General features: G+C 40.6%; 1 protein-coding gene across 1 annotated transcript in view; it reads right to left on the reverse strand.

Annotated features, from left to right (window-relative positions):
* The window catches only part of LOC109407380 (uncharacterized), a 136,361-nt gene extending 129,379 nt beyond the window's left edge, over nt 1-6,982 (reverse strand). Inside the window, exon 1 of the mRNA XM_062844906.1 lies at nt 6,701-6,982. Coding sequence (XP_062700890.1) covers nt 6,701-6,840 — 140 coding nt within the window. The 5' untranslated portion in view covers nt 6,841-6,982. The remainder of the gene's footprint in view (nt 1-6,700) is intronic.
* Nucleotides 6,983-15,704: the final 8,722 nt, after the last annotated feature.

Consider the following 15,704-nt stretch of genomic DNA (forward strand, 5'->3'; position numbering starts at 1 on the left):
GTTGCTCCAGGAATACTTTCGAAAGAACTTTATTAGAAGGTTTCTCCATACATTTTCTTTAAAACTCATGGATGTCAAGAAGTGTAAAATTAGCAATAGTTAAAATACACAGAAATAAAAATTAAAAAAATTGATGTCAAAGCATTTTCAACATTGACTCATTGAAAAGTTTCGCAAGGTTTCCAGGAAGTTCTCAAGATTTTCCTTCAGGAATGCCTACAATAATTACCCTTGGATTTTTTGGGATATTCCTCTAGCGAATATATCAGGAGTACTTCCTGATATTTCTACAAGGATTTTAATGAAGATTTCTTCAGAAGTTTGTTCACGAAGTTCTCCAGAGACATTTTCATAATTTCTTTCGGGTTGTTTCTGGGGGGATTTCAGCAAGGGGTTTGTTAAAAAGTTCTTGCATGCAGTTTATCAGAAATTCTTGATAATTTTCTGGAGGAATCGCTGGACAAAAAATCCTGAACCAATGTCTCAAGTTATCTCTGTAGGAATTTCTGAAAGAATATCTGGGGGAATACTATAAGATACTCCATAATATATCTCTTGCAGAAAAAAAATCTTGAGCATCTGGCAGAACTGTATAAGTACTTACTCGATACATTTCTGAAAAGATTCCTGGAGAAATCCGTAGAGGAACTTCAGAAGGAATCTCTTTAAAATGTCTTAAACTTCAAGACAAATGTACTTTCGAAGTTCTTGAAGAAATTCCTCTATACATTTCTGAGGGATACCTGGAAGTTCTTCTAAATGAATCCTTGGAAGAACTCCAGGAGATCCTAGAGATGTCTTTGGAAGAATTCTTAGAAGAATTTCTTATGTAATTTCTGATGGGATTAGATCCCAAGCAGAAACAAAGAAAACCCTCAGGGTCGAAACGTCGGATGAAATAGTATCACTCGCTCATCATTTGACCGGACCAAAAAGCCAACCATAGAGGGATAACCCTGCCAATCCGTCGGTCGTTTCCACATTATTATTTTTTTATATGTATCTTTGAAAGATAACTTGGCAGAACTAGAGGGTTCTGCAGGTATTTATAGAAAAAATCGTTGAATAATTCTCCAAAAATACCAAGGAATAGATTCTGGAGTTATTTCCGCTGGAATTGCTGAAAGAATCTTTGAGAGAAAATCCTGAGGGATCACCGGAACAAATTCTGATAGAGGTTTCTGCAAGGGATCTTAAGTCTGAATAAATAAAAGCTTCTCGAGAATAACTTAAGCATCTTCAAGAGTTTTGCAAAAAATCCTCCCATGGAATTCTTTTGGAATGCTGCCAAAGAATTTTTAGAAATAAACTTCCAAGGATTCACAGGAAATTTTCACAAAAAATTCTTAGAATTCTCGATGGAATTTTCTTGTAATTCTGCCAGACTAGGCTCTAATGATTTTTCCTAGAAATTCATTTTTTTTTCATGATGGAAGTAGTTCCTCCCGGAAATCTTCCATAAAAATAGTCAAAGAAATAATTCGGGATTCCTGCATCCGGGCATTCTTAACTTCTAGTAGAGCTAATGACAAGGATTACTCCAAGGATTTATTCAAGACCTGCTTCGGTTGCTTTTTTTAATGCTCCCTCCAAGCATTCCATGAGGGTTTTTTTTTCAAAAATTTCTCCAAAAATTTCTGCAGGAATTCTTCAAAAATTTTCCTCTAGGATTCCTCCAAGCATATCTCCAAAAATAAGTCCATGAATTCCCCCAAGAGATCATCCTGAAAATATCCCAGCGATTCTTTTAAATGATCCCTCCAAGAATTCTTTCAAAAGTCCGTACAGGCATTCTTCCGAAAATCTCCCCATAAGCTCATCCAAGGACTTCTTAGAATTTGTACCAAAAGTTTCTCCAGTAACTCCAGCAGAAAATCCTGGAAGAATTTCCGAAAAAGTGCTTGGAAGAGATAAAAAAAAATCTCAGAAATATTCTTGGATGGGATCCTCGTTAGGGTATCTGAAAAATAAATCTTGGAAAAATTTCTGGAGAAATTCGTGCAAGAATTCTTGAATTGCATTTCGAAAGAGTTTAAAATACTTTAAAAGGAAATACTTTGAAGGATTCCTGAATGAAATTCTGGAGAAATCTTTGACAGAATACTTGACAAAATCATTGGAAGAAGTATGTACTGGAAGTACCTTTTCGAGATGGTTTGAAAAATTCTTGAAGGAATCCATAAACAATCTCCTGGGCGAACCTTATTGAGATTTCCTTGAAAGAAATCCATGAGGAGTTTTTCAGAGGAATCATTGAAAGAATTACTTTACCAATTTTTGAAGAGCATTCATTTTTGGAGTATATCTTGGAAGAATATTCGAAGCAATCTTTGTAATATTGTTGTAGCAACCCTGATAATAATTCGTAAAGAAAATCTTGCAATACTCTTTGATAAATCATCGGATAATTTTTAAAGGGCTTTAAATATTTAAAAGATGTTGGAAGAAATCCTTGAAAAAATTTTCCGGGAGAATTGTTGGACAAATCATTGAAAAAATAGCTGAGCAGTTGATCGTCAAAATGTCTTGAGAAAACAATTAAAGAATTTCTACTACATATAACTATAAGAATGCCTGGATGAACCCTCATGATTCCTGGGGAAATCTTTGGAGTATCGCTTGGAAAAATTCTCGGAAAATTTTAATGAAGAATCCTGGAAAGCATCACAAAAGTACCCTTTGAAGAACAATCAGTTGAATCATAAGACGATTTTTTTGGAAGAGTTCCTGGAGAATTCCGTTGAAAAGGAATCGTAGAAGAATGAAAGGTGGTAGAGAAATCCCAGAAGAGCCCGTAGAGGAGCCCCTATAAGAAATTTTTGGAAAAAAAAAAATCAAGGCAGAAGTTTCTCAGGATTTCTAGGAAATATTTGTGGAGTAATCCTCAAAAAATCATTCCAAAAAAAATCTGGATAATATTTTAAAAAAATTCCTGAGGAAATGCTTAATAGAGTTCCTTGAGAAAGCCTTGAAAAAATTCTCAAGAAATTTTTAAAACAATAGTTGGAGAGATCCTTGAATGAATCGTCCAGTTACCACCGTCAGCACCAGGGATGCCTTATATACAAATTTTCGAGCATCCATACAGATTGTGTTCTATATGAAATACAGATTTTTATGACGGAGGGATTAAAGCTTTTTTGAATTAGAGATAATTTTTGAAATTGGTGATACAGTTTTTTCAATAAAATCTTTTGGCATCCCTGGTTAGCATCACTCTGGTGTTGTGTACAGCAAGCGAACAATCTAATGGAAGCATTTTTGGACAAATTTTAACTATTCTAGCGAGACTCCCTAGAAGAAAACTTTTTTGTGTCTTTTGAAGTATTTCTGTGGCGATTCCCCAGGAAGAACACCAAGAATAACTTTCGCAAGTATCCCTAGAATCAACTCCCAGAAAAATTCCCCGAGGGAACTCCTAGAGGAATTCCCAGAGGTAGTTCCAGGAAGAATCTCCAGTGGGAAGTTCAGGAGGAATTCCAAGAGGTAATGCCTAGTGGTGTCCTTCGACTTTGGTTCATTTCCTTTCGGACTAATGTCCATTAGTTTTATGGATGCCTAATAGCCTTCCATTACTGCAATCGTAAACTTAGAGCTGGGAAAATGCGGTTTTAAGGGATACCAGGAGGTCTTAGGGGCGTTTTAATGGGTTTTAGGAGACCAGAAGGTCTCAGGGTCGTTTCAGGGGGGTTACAGGAGAGTTCATGAGGTTTCAGTTCAGGGGGTTTCAGTGACGTTTCTGGTTGCCCCAATGAGGCTTCCAGGGAGTCTCAGGGGTGCTTAAGGGAGTATTAGAGGACCTGAAATACTTAGGGGCATTTCAGGGGGTCTCAGAGGATACCAAAAGATATCAGGGGCGTATCAGGTGGATTCCTAAGGGACTCAGATGCACTTCATGGGGTCTCAAGGGGTTCCAGGGGCGTTTCAGGAGGTATGTCTCAAGACTATTTCAGGAGGCCACCGGAGGTTTTAGTGAGGTTGCAGGGCTCTTCCAGGGTCCTCATGGCGTTCCAGGGGGTTTCAGGGTGATTGTAGGGAGTCTCATGGTTGTTTCAGAGGGAGGCCAGGGGGTCTTAGGGGCGTTTTACGGGGTCTCAGGGTATACCAGGATATCTCAGAAGCGTTTATCAGAGTCTGAGGGGAGTTTCATGCGGTCTCGGAGGCGCTTTAAGGGGTCTTAGGCGCGGATGAAATTAGTCTCATCGTGAAGCTCGTGAGTTAAAAACCAACAAACGGTTTACTCACGGTTCTGAGAGTAAGCCGTGTGTGATTTTATTCTCATCCACTTGCTTCATGAGTATTAGACTCAATTAAATCAAAAACGCTCATGAGTTTTTATTTGCGAAGAGCTAGTGGAGGCGCGGGAAGGGCATTTCAGTGCAAGTTTAATAGCAAATCATGTAATTATCCAACAGAAAGTTCTTATTTGTTGAGGGAGAACGTTTCCTAAAAGCTTGAATGATTGAATGAAAGTCGTCCTCACACAGCCACATGCAACTGTGTGTTGACAAGTGGCAAGTTCAAAGTTTGTTAAAGAATCTCTAAAAGCTCCCTTGAGTATAGGTCCTCGGTCATCGGATCTACAATCGTAAACAGTCTGGAACGTCTTGAATCTCTTCTGAAACTGCCTGAAACGATTAAGAAACGCTTGCCAGCGCCGCTGAAATCTCCCTGAAGCTCACTGAAGAGCTGTATCTAAACCCGCAAAAAAACCCTCCGAAGCTTTCTTAATATTTGTCGAAATTTCCCTAAAACCCCATCGGACCCCATGTAACGCACCTGAAACCCTTCAAAACCCCCGAAAACGCCTGCGTAACGCCTCTGAAATCCACCAAAAATCATCTGATACTTCCTGAAATTCCTTCGAATTCCCCCTAAAACCCTCTGAAACCCCGCATACCCCCTTCAAATCTCCAGGCAACCCGCCCTTCTCAAACTTCTTTTCTTTCTCTTCAAATCCATTAAGGTAAAAATTCTAGTCCTGACTCATTATCCAAATGGTGGTTTGTGTGTACTTCAAAATCGTTCATGAAAACGGTTACCAACAGTGGAGATAGTTTGGTGCCCATGACTATAGAACTTACCCCTGAACATAAAATAGTTCTGCTTCACACAAACCTCAGCTATTTGCAGGTAAGCGTCGATCTAGTTTTATACGCTACTCGACTTCTCTCCAGATGTCTTCGCAACATCTCCCACTGGTACGTTTGCGAATAGCGCACCTCCCCTCGCCGTATTTCGACATCTTTCAAATGCTCTACCAACTCTACATAGATACGGAAGCTCTTTCCGTGGGTTACCGAGAATTTTCGAGATTCATTTACTAATCAACCTGTCATATTCTCGGTGGGGGTATGTACTAACGTTTACTGAAATCGGTCACATCGCCGCTGGTAATCTGGATGTCTCAGTGGCATTTGAGGGGGTCCCAGTTGGGTTCCAAGGGGCTTTGGAGACGCTTCAAGGGGTCTTCAGGGATTTCATGAGAGCTCCAGAGGGTCTCCATGGCGTTTAATGGCCCCGCTTGAAACCTCCTTCTTTCGGGCTCTTTGGGAACTTCCTGGAAACGTCCTTGGCCTGAACTAAAATGCTTACGGCCGAGACCAGTTCTTGCGAACTAAATTTCCTCATAAAAGCCCTTACTTAATGTATGTTCATTTTTTTTTTTTATTTTGATTACCGTGTATTTCAACTAGAGCTAATTTTACACTTAATATATGTACATACAAACTACCCGCATTTTGTGCTCTTCTTAAATTTATGCACATATTAAATGTACGCAACCCAAGTCTATGGCATAAAAAGTGGTTCCTTTGTAGAGGATGGCTTCAATGTTTGGACTGTCGCATAAGGAAACCGTTTCGCTCACTAGATCAACGGTGGGTGGCAATGCCACGCTCAAGATCGAGGTAAAGCCAAGATTTCCCTCATAAAGAACGTTTCACCCCCTTTCACCCCTGCGAGAACTGTGCACTGGAAGTGAAAAGTTTTCCAGATTCGATCGAATTACACATAGTGCGGTCGATAACAAGTAAAGATAGACCGACTGGAAGTGAGTGAATATCGCCGTCGTCAGAGAGGCGTACACATATATACATATAACCTTCATGAATTAGTAGACTAGACTAGAGTGCTAGAGTAGTGTGCTGAACACTAGCTGACCGTCAACTTCCCTCGAAAGTCTATTAACTGTTGACTAGTTGGGATAAGTTCTAAAGTTGATTGACCCCAGGCTGGATGGTATGCTGGTCACACGCTTGTCTGTCCGCTCGTTCCAGAGCTAGGATACACAAGTAAATAGGAAAAGTTTTACCCGATTGGACGGGCTATGGGAGTATATTATATAACAGAATAGTTTCCCGGTCTGGAACTGTACGAGAAAGATTGTCCTTATGAAATGGGTAACTATAATCTAGTCGTTAAAGTGCGGTTTAAGGGTGGACAAGAAATCTGTTATGGCAGCAATTGTGTTATTGCACTGGTGAGAAGGCAAATATTGACGTTTGTTTAGGTGTGAGCTTGGTTATGAATATGTGTTTTACGTTTAGGCTTGAAAATGAAGATGTGACGGTTGGATATAGTAAAAGCTGTATACAATGCTGTAAAATTCAATCATGTAGTTCCCAGGTAAACGTACAACTACATAGGACTCATCCACAGTTTTGGAAAAAGAAAACAATTCTAAAATAACATCACTCACCTAAAATAGACAGTTCTGTTGCGTTGGCGTTTGTCCTCGTGACTACTATCTCTACTACTACTGCCACTGCTACTGATTTCAACAAGCCTGGCATCCACCACCGGTACGCTCCAATTCATCACCATCCGGTCCTCGAACATCAGATCCTGTTTCCACACGTGCCGGAGACAGTCCCGGGGAAGAAAGGAACCACCCAGCACATCCTCGTCGTCTTCACCATCGTCGTCACCCTCGTCGAAGTAAGCTTCGATGTTCGGTTGGATCGAGTTCCACCGGATGGGATCAAGACGCGGCCGACCGTTGGATCCCGGCTGCTTCCGATGCGGATGCTCGGCCGCCCAATCCGCTTCCAAATCATCGATCCAGGTGTTGGACAGTTCCGGTCGGAAGTCGTCCACAGGGGCAACCGCGCCTTGGACTCTTGGACCCCCAAAATTGGAAAGTTGATTGCTATCTAAGAACCGCCCCACCGGATGGTGGTGACGTACCGTGTGGGTCCCCGGGGAGGATGTGCCCTCCGTCAGCGATTCGATGTAAAAGTCACGGATGTCCGAGTGCTTCGGTCGGTGGACTTCCACTGGAAGGAAAAAGAGACAAAGGAGAAACGCAACAGTTAGTACCTGATTGTGTATTCAAAGCGTGCGACGGAAGTGCAAAATTTACTGCAAGCGAACGGTCGTAACGATTGGGAAGCGAAGACAGCTTCGGACCGTTACTGGCGTAAAACCGTTGTTGAATGACGGAGCAAGATTTCACATTGATGGTTCGAGAGATACCGCTGTGTAACAGAATTCCAAGTTCCTCGAAAATTTTGAAAATGTTGTATAATGTATGCAAATTGAAGTTGATTTTATTTTTTAAAGCGTCTTTTTCGTGTTCTTCGCTAGATCCTTGTCCTCTTTTTCAGTTCTTTTTCTACAGTAACTTCTTATTGTATCAATTATATTGTTTTCTTTTTGCTACATTACAACTTGATGTGCCTCGTCTACTTAACTTAATGTTATTCTTTTTTTTTAAGAATTTAACCACTTGTGACCACAATTTTCTTAAAACTCTCGTTTCTGTCCCAAGATGCGCACAATCGGGGTCAATGCAACACGTGTTCTTCGTCACGTCAGAGCGGATGAACGCGTGGAACATACAAGCCCTAGCATTCTGTGGCTGGGTGGGAATGGTGCTCGTGCTTGGTTTCGATAAAAGGCGTCCATCCTCCGTGATGGGGATTCAAATAAAACTGTTGCATCTCTTTCGTATCGACGCTGCCTGCGCGTGTGGATGGCCAATGGCCATCCATTCGCTTTGAAGCGGTCAGTCGGTCGGTAGTAGCGGTATTGATTTATAAAAGAAAAGAATGATGATGGTGCAATCGATCGGGGTTGTTGGGAAAAGAAATAAATTGCACCTGATGGAAAATTCATGGGAAGCTCTGAGGAAATGATGACGATGATGGAAATCGATTGACTGCATGCAAATGGCGTTTTGATGGTTTTACACGCTGTGAATCAAGCTTTTGAAGTGCATCCCGTCGGTACACTTTAATTTGCATCCAAGAAAGAATTCCTCCTGGTATCCGACGAATGATCTTTTCTTTTGGATGATTCCTGTTGGAATTCCACGGAGGATATTTCCTTAAATACTACGGAAAAATACTAATTGTGTCACAGATTACGTAATTAAGTGAAGCACTAAAAATGCATAATTAAAAAGAGCATCATCATACAGTGAAACACTACAAATGCGTAATTAACCCGTTTGACCCCGGGTAAATAACAAAAGTTCAAAAAAATCTCCAACATCCCATTTCTCAAAAGAATTTAACCAAATTTTGAACACAAACTTGCACAACACTATTGTTTCGAAAATATACGAATCAACATTTTCTTGGACTTCTGGACTGAGTGAGGCCGGTGGGTCACATGCACCTGTGAATTCTATACCAGGAAAAAAATGGTTAATTAGCCGCAATCAGTTGAAACTATTTTTAAATCCAGAAAAACAGTATTTTTAGGGGAAAATGGGACAAAATGGGCACCTCCAGTCAATGACATAGATCGAGGTATGCCCCATAGTATGCACCTGTCAATGTGCATTAAACAGTGTTTTTAGGGGAAACTGGGGCAAAATGGACACTTACATGCAATTCCGGTGAATGAAATCATTCGATTCCTTGGCTTTTTTCCATTCGGAGAAGTTGGGCTTCAAAGATCGCAATCATCCGCAATAATTAGGTGCCTTTTTGGGTAGGTTTTTCCCCACTGTGTGATGGTTGATGTTGCTACAGGTTCAAATTTGAGAATTTCCGATAGGTTCTTTAGAGTTCTTGAGATATTCAACATTCCTGAACCATCCAAGTCCACATTTGCGTTTGTTGTTTTCAAATGAAATTTAACACAAGATATTATTCCCTCATTGACTCCATAGGTCATCAGAGACATCTTTAGAACATGTGTTGCCCTTGTAGTACCGTTATTTTTTCCTGAATATCTCGATCGATTGTCCAAATCCGTCCTTACATGAACACTCAAAATAATCACCAAGGATTATTTTCAATTATCGCTCTTATTTGCACCAATACTTAAAAACCTGTATAATGTTTGTGACATCAACGAACTGCAGACATTTTGGACGATCTGATTGAAGTCACTACAGATAACCGTAGATGGACTACAATTAGAGCTATTTGCATGCGAAAAAAGAAACGATAAGCTCTATAAACCAATACTACATCGAGCACGAGTAAATAAATACCTCGACTATATTCCTGAGTACCCGGGATTGCCTGGTTGAAGTCAGGCCTTGAGTTCATTGAGCTGTAGATAAACTGTTATTACATGTTTTACCTGTGTGGAAACTCTGTGGACTACATAAACTCATATTCCATCATGTGTTAAGGAAAAGGTCTCTCACAACTATTCCTAGGAAAATTTGATTTTCCTAAGCGAAGTCATGTCTTGACTTCAGAGAACCGTAGATGGACAACAACGAGAGTTTTTTTTTATGCACGCGGGAAACAACGGTTGGCTCCATAAGCCAATATTACATCGAACTGGAGTAAGTAAAATCCTCAACTAGAATCCTGAGTACACAAGATATCTTGAATGAAGTCAGGCCTTATGTTCTATGAACTTTTGATGAAATGTGAACACATCATGGTTTATCTGTGTGGAATCCCTGTGATTTATATAAACTCATATTCCATTATGTGTCAATGAGTAGATCTCTTTAAACTATTCCTAGGAAAATTTGATAAACTAAGCGAATTCATGCCTTGATTTCTGAGAATCGTAGAAGGATAGCAGTTAGAGTAATGCATTGGCGTAGCTAGGGGGGTTCCAGGGGTGCCTGGCACCCCCTAGAATAAATTTGGCACCCCCTAGACTTTTTCCAGCAACCTAAAATTTAAAATTGCACAAAATAATTCCAACATGTATTAAAGGCACATATGAACATAACTTAAGCACTCCCGGAGTTAATCATATACCTGTTGTACGTTTTGGCGTTTTGGATATTGGTAAGAACAATCAACAAACTTCTCCATGGATTCCTCCAGAAATACCTCTATCTATTTATACAGTGATTTCTCTAAGCTTCCTTTATTCCTCCCGATATTTCTTCAAAAAACTTCCCTTTCGATTCTCCAGGCAGTCCTGAAATTTCTGCAGAGATTGATCCAGCAATTTCTCCTAGGATTTCTTTGGAAATTCATACTATGATACTTCTTGGAATTCTTCTAGGGATTCCTCTAAGAAAATCTCTTGGGATTCCTTCAGGAATTCCAAGTTGAATTTTTCAAGACAATCTTCCGGGGTACTTTTCAGAAGTTCCTCCTGTGATTCTTCCAAGAATTCCATCAGAGACTTTATTCAGATATTCATTCAAAAATTTCTCATAGAATTCCTCCAGGAGCTTCTATTGGACTTTCTCCGGAAGTTGTGGTTAGGATTCCTCAAGCAACTCCTGCTGTGATTCTTCCAGCAATTTCTCTTAGAACTCCACCAAAAGTTCTCACTGTGGTACCTTCAGGAAATCTACTAGGGCAGTTCTTCCGCAAAATTTCCCTGGGATTTAAAAAAAATCCCTTCGGTGATTCTTTCAGAAATTTCTTCAAGGATATATACAGGAATTCCCCCAGAGGTTCTTCCAGAAATTCCATAGGGGATTTCTCCAAGAACTTCTATTGGCTTTTCTTCATGAATTCCAGCTGGAATTCTTCAAGCAATTCCCATTAGAACTCCTTAAGAAATACTTCTAGGAAATTATTCCTGGCATACTTACTTACGGGAAATTTTCCTGAGATTCTTCCAAAATTTTCTCCTGCGATTCTATCAGAGATTCCTCCAGTATATTTCTACCGATTCTTTCAAGGAGAACTGTAGGTATTTCTTCAGGCATTTGTTAGATGAACTTCTCTTAGGATACCCCCGGCATTCCTGATTCTAGGATTTCTCTAGAAATAACTTCTATGATACCTCTTGGGGTTCTAGGAATTCCTACAGATATTACAGCTGGGATTCCTCAAGCAATTCCTGTGGTTCTTCCAGCTATTCTTCCTCCAGAAATTCTAACCTTGGTTCTTCAGAAATTATGCTATGGATTCTTCTAGAGCTTTCTCCTGTTTTTTTGCTGGGATCTTTTCATAGGCAATCTTCCTGGAATTCTTGCAGAAATTTCTTTGGTTGTTCTACCACGGATTTCTCCAAGGACTCATCCAGGAATCCCTTCAGAGATTTTATCCGAAGATTCCTCCTGAAATTCCTTATGGAATTCCTGCGGAAACTCCTTTTGGCCTTCCTCCAAGAATACCTCATACCTCAAACAACTTCTCCTGCGGTTCCTCCAGAAATTCTTATGATACGTCCAGAAACTTTTCTAGTGAATCCTTTACGAATTTATCCTTGCATTGTGGCTGGAATTTTTCCGGCAAATCTTCCTGAGATTCCTTCAGAAATTCCTCCTGCGATTATTTCAGGGCCTTCTCTATAGATTCTTCCAGAATATCTCTACCTACTTCTCTATGTATTCTTTGGATTCCCCCAAGCATTCCTGATGGGGGTTCTCTAGAAATTCCTGTATAGTTTCATCCAGCAATTTTGCCTAGGATTTCTGCTGAGATTTCTACAACGATACATCTCAAAATCATTCTAAGAACCTCCTGAGATTTTTTCTGTGATTTCTTCAAAAGCTCTCCTGTGATTCCTCCAGGATTTTATATCCAAATATTCTTTCATAAATTTCCCATGGGATTCCTTCAGAAACTTCTCTTGGTCTTCTTCCTCCAGGAATTTCAGCTGGATTTCTCAAGCTATTCCTGCTGTGGTTCTTCCAGAAATTCCTCGTAGGACTCCTCCAGAAATTCTTACTGTAATACCTCCCGGAATTCATGTAGGGATTCTTTCATGGAATTTCTCCAAATATTTATCATTGGATTCCTCCAGGAACTTGACTGTCATCCAGGAATTCTCCTCTACAAATTCTTATTGTGATACCTGCAGGAATCCCTCTATGGATTTCTCCTGGCATTCTTGCTGGGATTCTCTCAGGCAGTTTTCCTAAGATACTTCCAGAAATGCCTTTGATTCTTCCCGGGATTTTTGAAAAGACTCATCCAGGAATTGCTCAAGGAATTTTATTCATGGGTTTCTCTAGAAATAAATCATGGTTTTACTCCTGAAACTCCTCTTGGCCTTCTTCAAAGAGTTCCAGCTGAAATCCCAATAGACACCTCTAGAGGAATCCCTAAACGAATTTAGGGAAAAGCATAAATTTCCATTGAAAATCCTAGGAGGTATTACTGGTATTACTCCAAGTAATAATGGAATTGCCGATGACATTTTTAAAGAATGCGTGAAAGGTGTTAAGTAACAAATTCCAAACATATTACCAAATGAATTCTTAAAGAAATTGCCGAGGGGATCCAAAGATATTATCGAATAAACTTGGCAAATCCAAAGGAATTACTGAGAGATTTCCAAAAGAATTGAAATAAACTGCAAAACATTTTCCAAATAAATTGCCGGAAATATTCCCTGAACAATCACCGAAAGATTGTTTTGCCGAAAACACACATTTCTTGTATTATACGTACAAACCAGACTCGATATGATGTTGGTTTTACATAAGTCAAAATTAGCGGGTTAATTTCTAACGCGACGCAGTATATCATTATACTAAGAAATTGAGGGTGGATCGCTATTTCCTTTTACAAAAAAAAAAAGCAAAACAAACTGGCACCACCTAGGCACCCCCTAGGAAAACATCCTAGATACGCCAATGGAGTAATGTATTGGTATGAGAATCAAACATGTTAGCTTCTGAAACCGATATAATATAGAAGAGGAATAGTAAGCTTTTCGATTAGATACATGAGAACCCATGATGGTTTTGTTGAAGTCAGTCCTTGAACTCAAGGATTTGTTATTATAGATTTTTGTATGCATGAGACTCCTGTATACAGTGTTGCAAAAATTCATCTCATTCATTTGAACACTAACCAACAAATTTTTTCAGTCATTTTTCCTTCTATTCATGTTCAAAACGATTTCATTCAATCAGAGCACCTATCAAATGAGAAGCGAATCCTTGTCAATTGAATAAATTGTCACTCGAATGAGTAGCTGCGCACGAAACACGAAAAACCCTGCAAAATTCCGCCAGACTGGAAAAATGTCGAATGTCGGGTCAAAGTCGGATCAATCGAATGTTGGGCCACTGTTGGACCAACATCGAACAACTATTGGGCCCATGTTGGGTTTGGTGGCCATAACAATAATAGGTGAATGATAGGTTGATGTAGGGTTTGACGTCATCAATGCACTAGATAACAAAGTAGATTCCAATTCGTAAAAAAATACGCATCGGTAAGAGATCCAAGACCAATTTTGGTTCTACTATGATTGATATACTAAGAAAAGCGGCCATGACGATCAAATGTTTCATCAGAGATATTCAGTGCCCAATAGAGTGATTTTATATTGGAATAAATCAATAATCGCCCACAACTTGATTGGAATTGCAGAATAGCAGCTAGTGGCAGCCAAATTTGATTTCAATGTCTCCCAAGGATCTTTAAGAAAGACATAAAAGTAGTCCCAAAGCGAAACTTTGCGAAACTTTTTTTGTATGGAACGGTTTGTATGGGGAAAATTTGTTTATTTTTAGGTGGCATCATTTAATAGTTTTACAATCAACTTTTCTAAGTCTGATATGTCATTCTTGTCAAGCTTTAAGTAAATACTTTAAAAGTTCAACATTTTCTATTTAGGCCAAAGATATGCGAACATGAACAATTCATTCATTTTACCAAAATTTGCCAATAGTCTCATTCTGCTGCCAATATCTCGATAAGTATATGGATTAGCAAACTAATATTCTAGGGTTTTCAGGTCCAAGTGGTCTACTTGCAACTACCCAACCTAAATCTCAAATTGAATAAAGTCATTTTTCGATTTTTGGTCACCTGAATCCCCTTAGTGCAATGATGGTAATAGCTTTAAACCTGCAACACCACCAATTTTGCTTCAAAGCTGGAGCTCAATTGAATGATATGTGGCTTGACTGAGGCTGGAGCTAATGTCAATTGAATGATCAGAGCCTATTTAATTGATATTCCGATAGTAAATGAAAAAATGAGTGGTTTCCATTCTCAATTCCAGCTTTAAATGTTGGTTAATACTGAGACTTCGCAGCACTGCCTGTATACATGCCCAAAAACGAAAAAAATTGGAATATAAAAAAATCCTAAATGTAAATCTAAGTCATCGTCATTCTAAAAGTAGTCTTGGTAGACATTGTAAGCTTATAGTCTCTAAACTATATAGGCTTTTTTTTTTCTAAACCATAGGGGGATAATCTGCTCAACAGACACCCTAACAGAAGGTTAGGGTAGTGTAGGTCTGACAGGCCGTCTTCTACAACAAAAGTAAAATCCAGGACTACTCTCTCCTCGTACCCACTAAACCATTCCTATGGTCGCCAAACCCTACGTCTCTCCGGAACCACCAAGAAGGTATTGCTTCAGAGAGGGGCTAGTGCACATCGCACCCACAAGGTTAGCTGCGTAGCCTGCAGCAACGAACATCGATGACTCGCTTTGGAGAGTCCATCACGGTAGCATGCTGGCGCTTAGCCAGTTTCCCGAGTGGTCCTCGCCACTCCCTTTGCCCTCGGAAGGCGGGCAGGGTCAACCCCGCCCGCGCCCTACTGCTGAGCGGACATCAAGAACTGATGCCCACGTGCAACCCGATCTGACCTGCCCGTAAGGGAGGGTATCACTACCCTTCAGGCCCTATCAGATGCACCCGTAGGTTGCAGACAGCAGGATCTCACCTACCCCGACCCTTGCCGGGGACCCCTTTCCAACCGCGGGCTCGGATCCAACCCAGTAGACCGACGCCACGACAGCACCACTACCGGGACTTCCTCTCCGCGGCCACTTAATCGTTGTAAGGGTCGATCTCGACCGCAGGACACCGGTATGACCTACGAAGCCGACTCCGAACCCCTGGACCACTTCTTGTACTGCATCTGGACTAGCCATTCTCCGAGTCCACGCGCCACCTCCTCTGTAGCTCCCAGACGATGTGGGTAATAGCCGTTGAAACGGCGTTCCAGCAAAACTCATCCCTACACATCCTCTGGACCAAGTTGTCCGGAGTTGTGTCCTCCCCGCATGTGGCAAGCATGCGGTTACGCATTGTGCGAAAACGCGGGCACACGAACAAAACGTGTTCCGCCGTTTCCTCTAAACCATTGCACACTGGGCATTCGGGAGAATCCGCATGCCCGAAACGGTGTAGATACTGTCGGAAGCAACCATGGCCTGTAAGGACCTGTGTCAGGTGGAATGTGACTTCCCCATGGCGCCTATTAATCCAACTATCTACCCTCGGTATCAACCTATAGGTCCACCTTCCTTTGGTGGAACTGTCCCACGCGCGCTGCCATTTGACCATAGAAGCCATCCTGACAGTCCTGCGTATGCCTCTTGTGCCGCGCATTTCGAAGC

Source organism: Aedes albopictus, chromosome 1 (genome assembly GCF_035046485.1).
Source record: "Aedes albopictus strain Foshan chromosome 1, AalbF5, whole genome shotgun sequence".
Taxonomy (NCBI): Eukaryota; Metazoa; Arthropoda; class Insecta; order Diptera; family Culicidae; genus Aedes; species Aedes albopictus.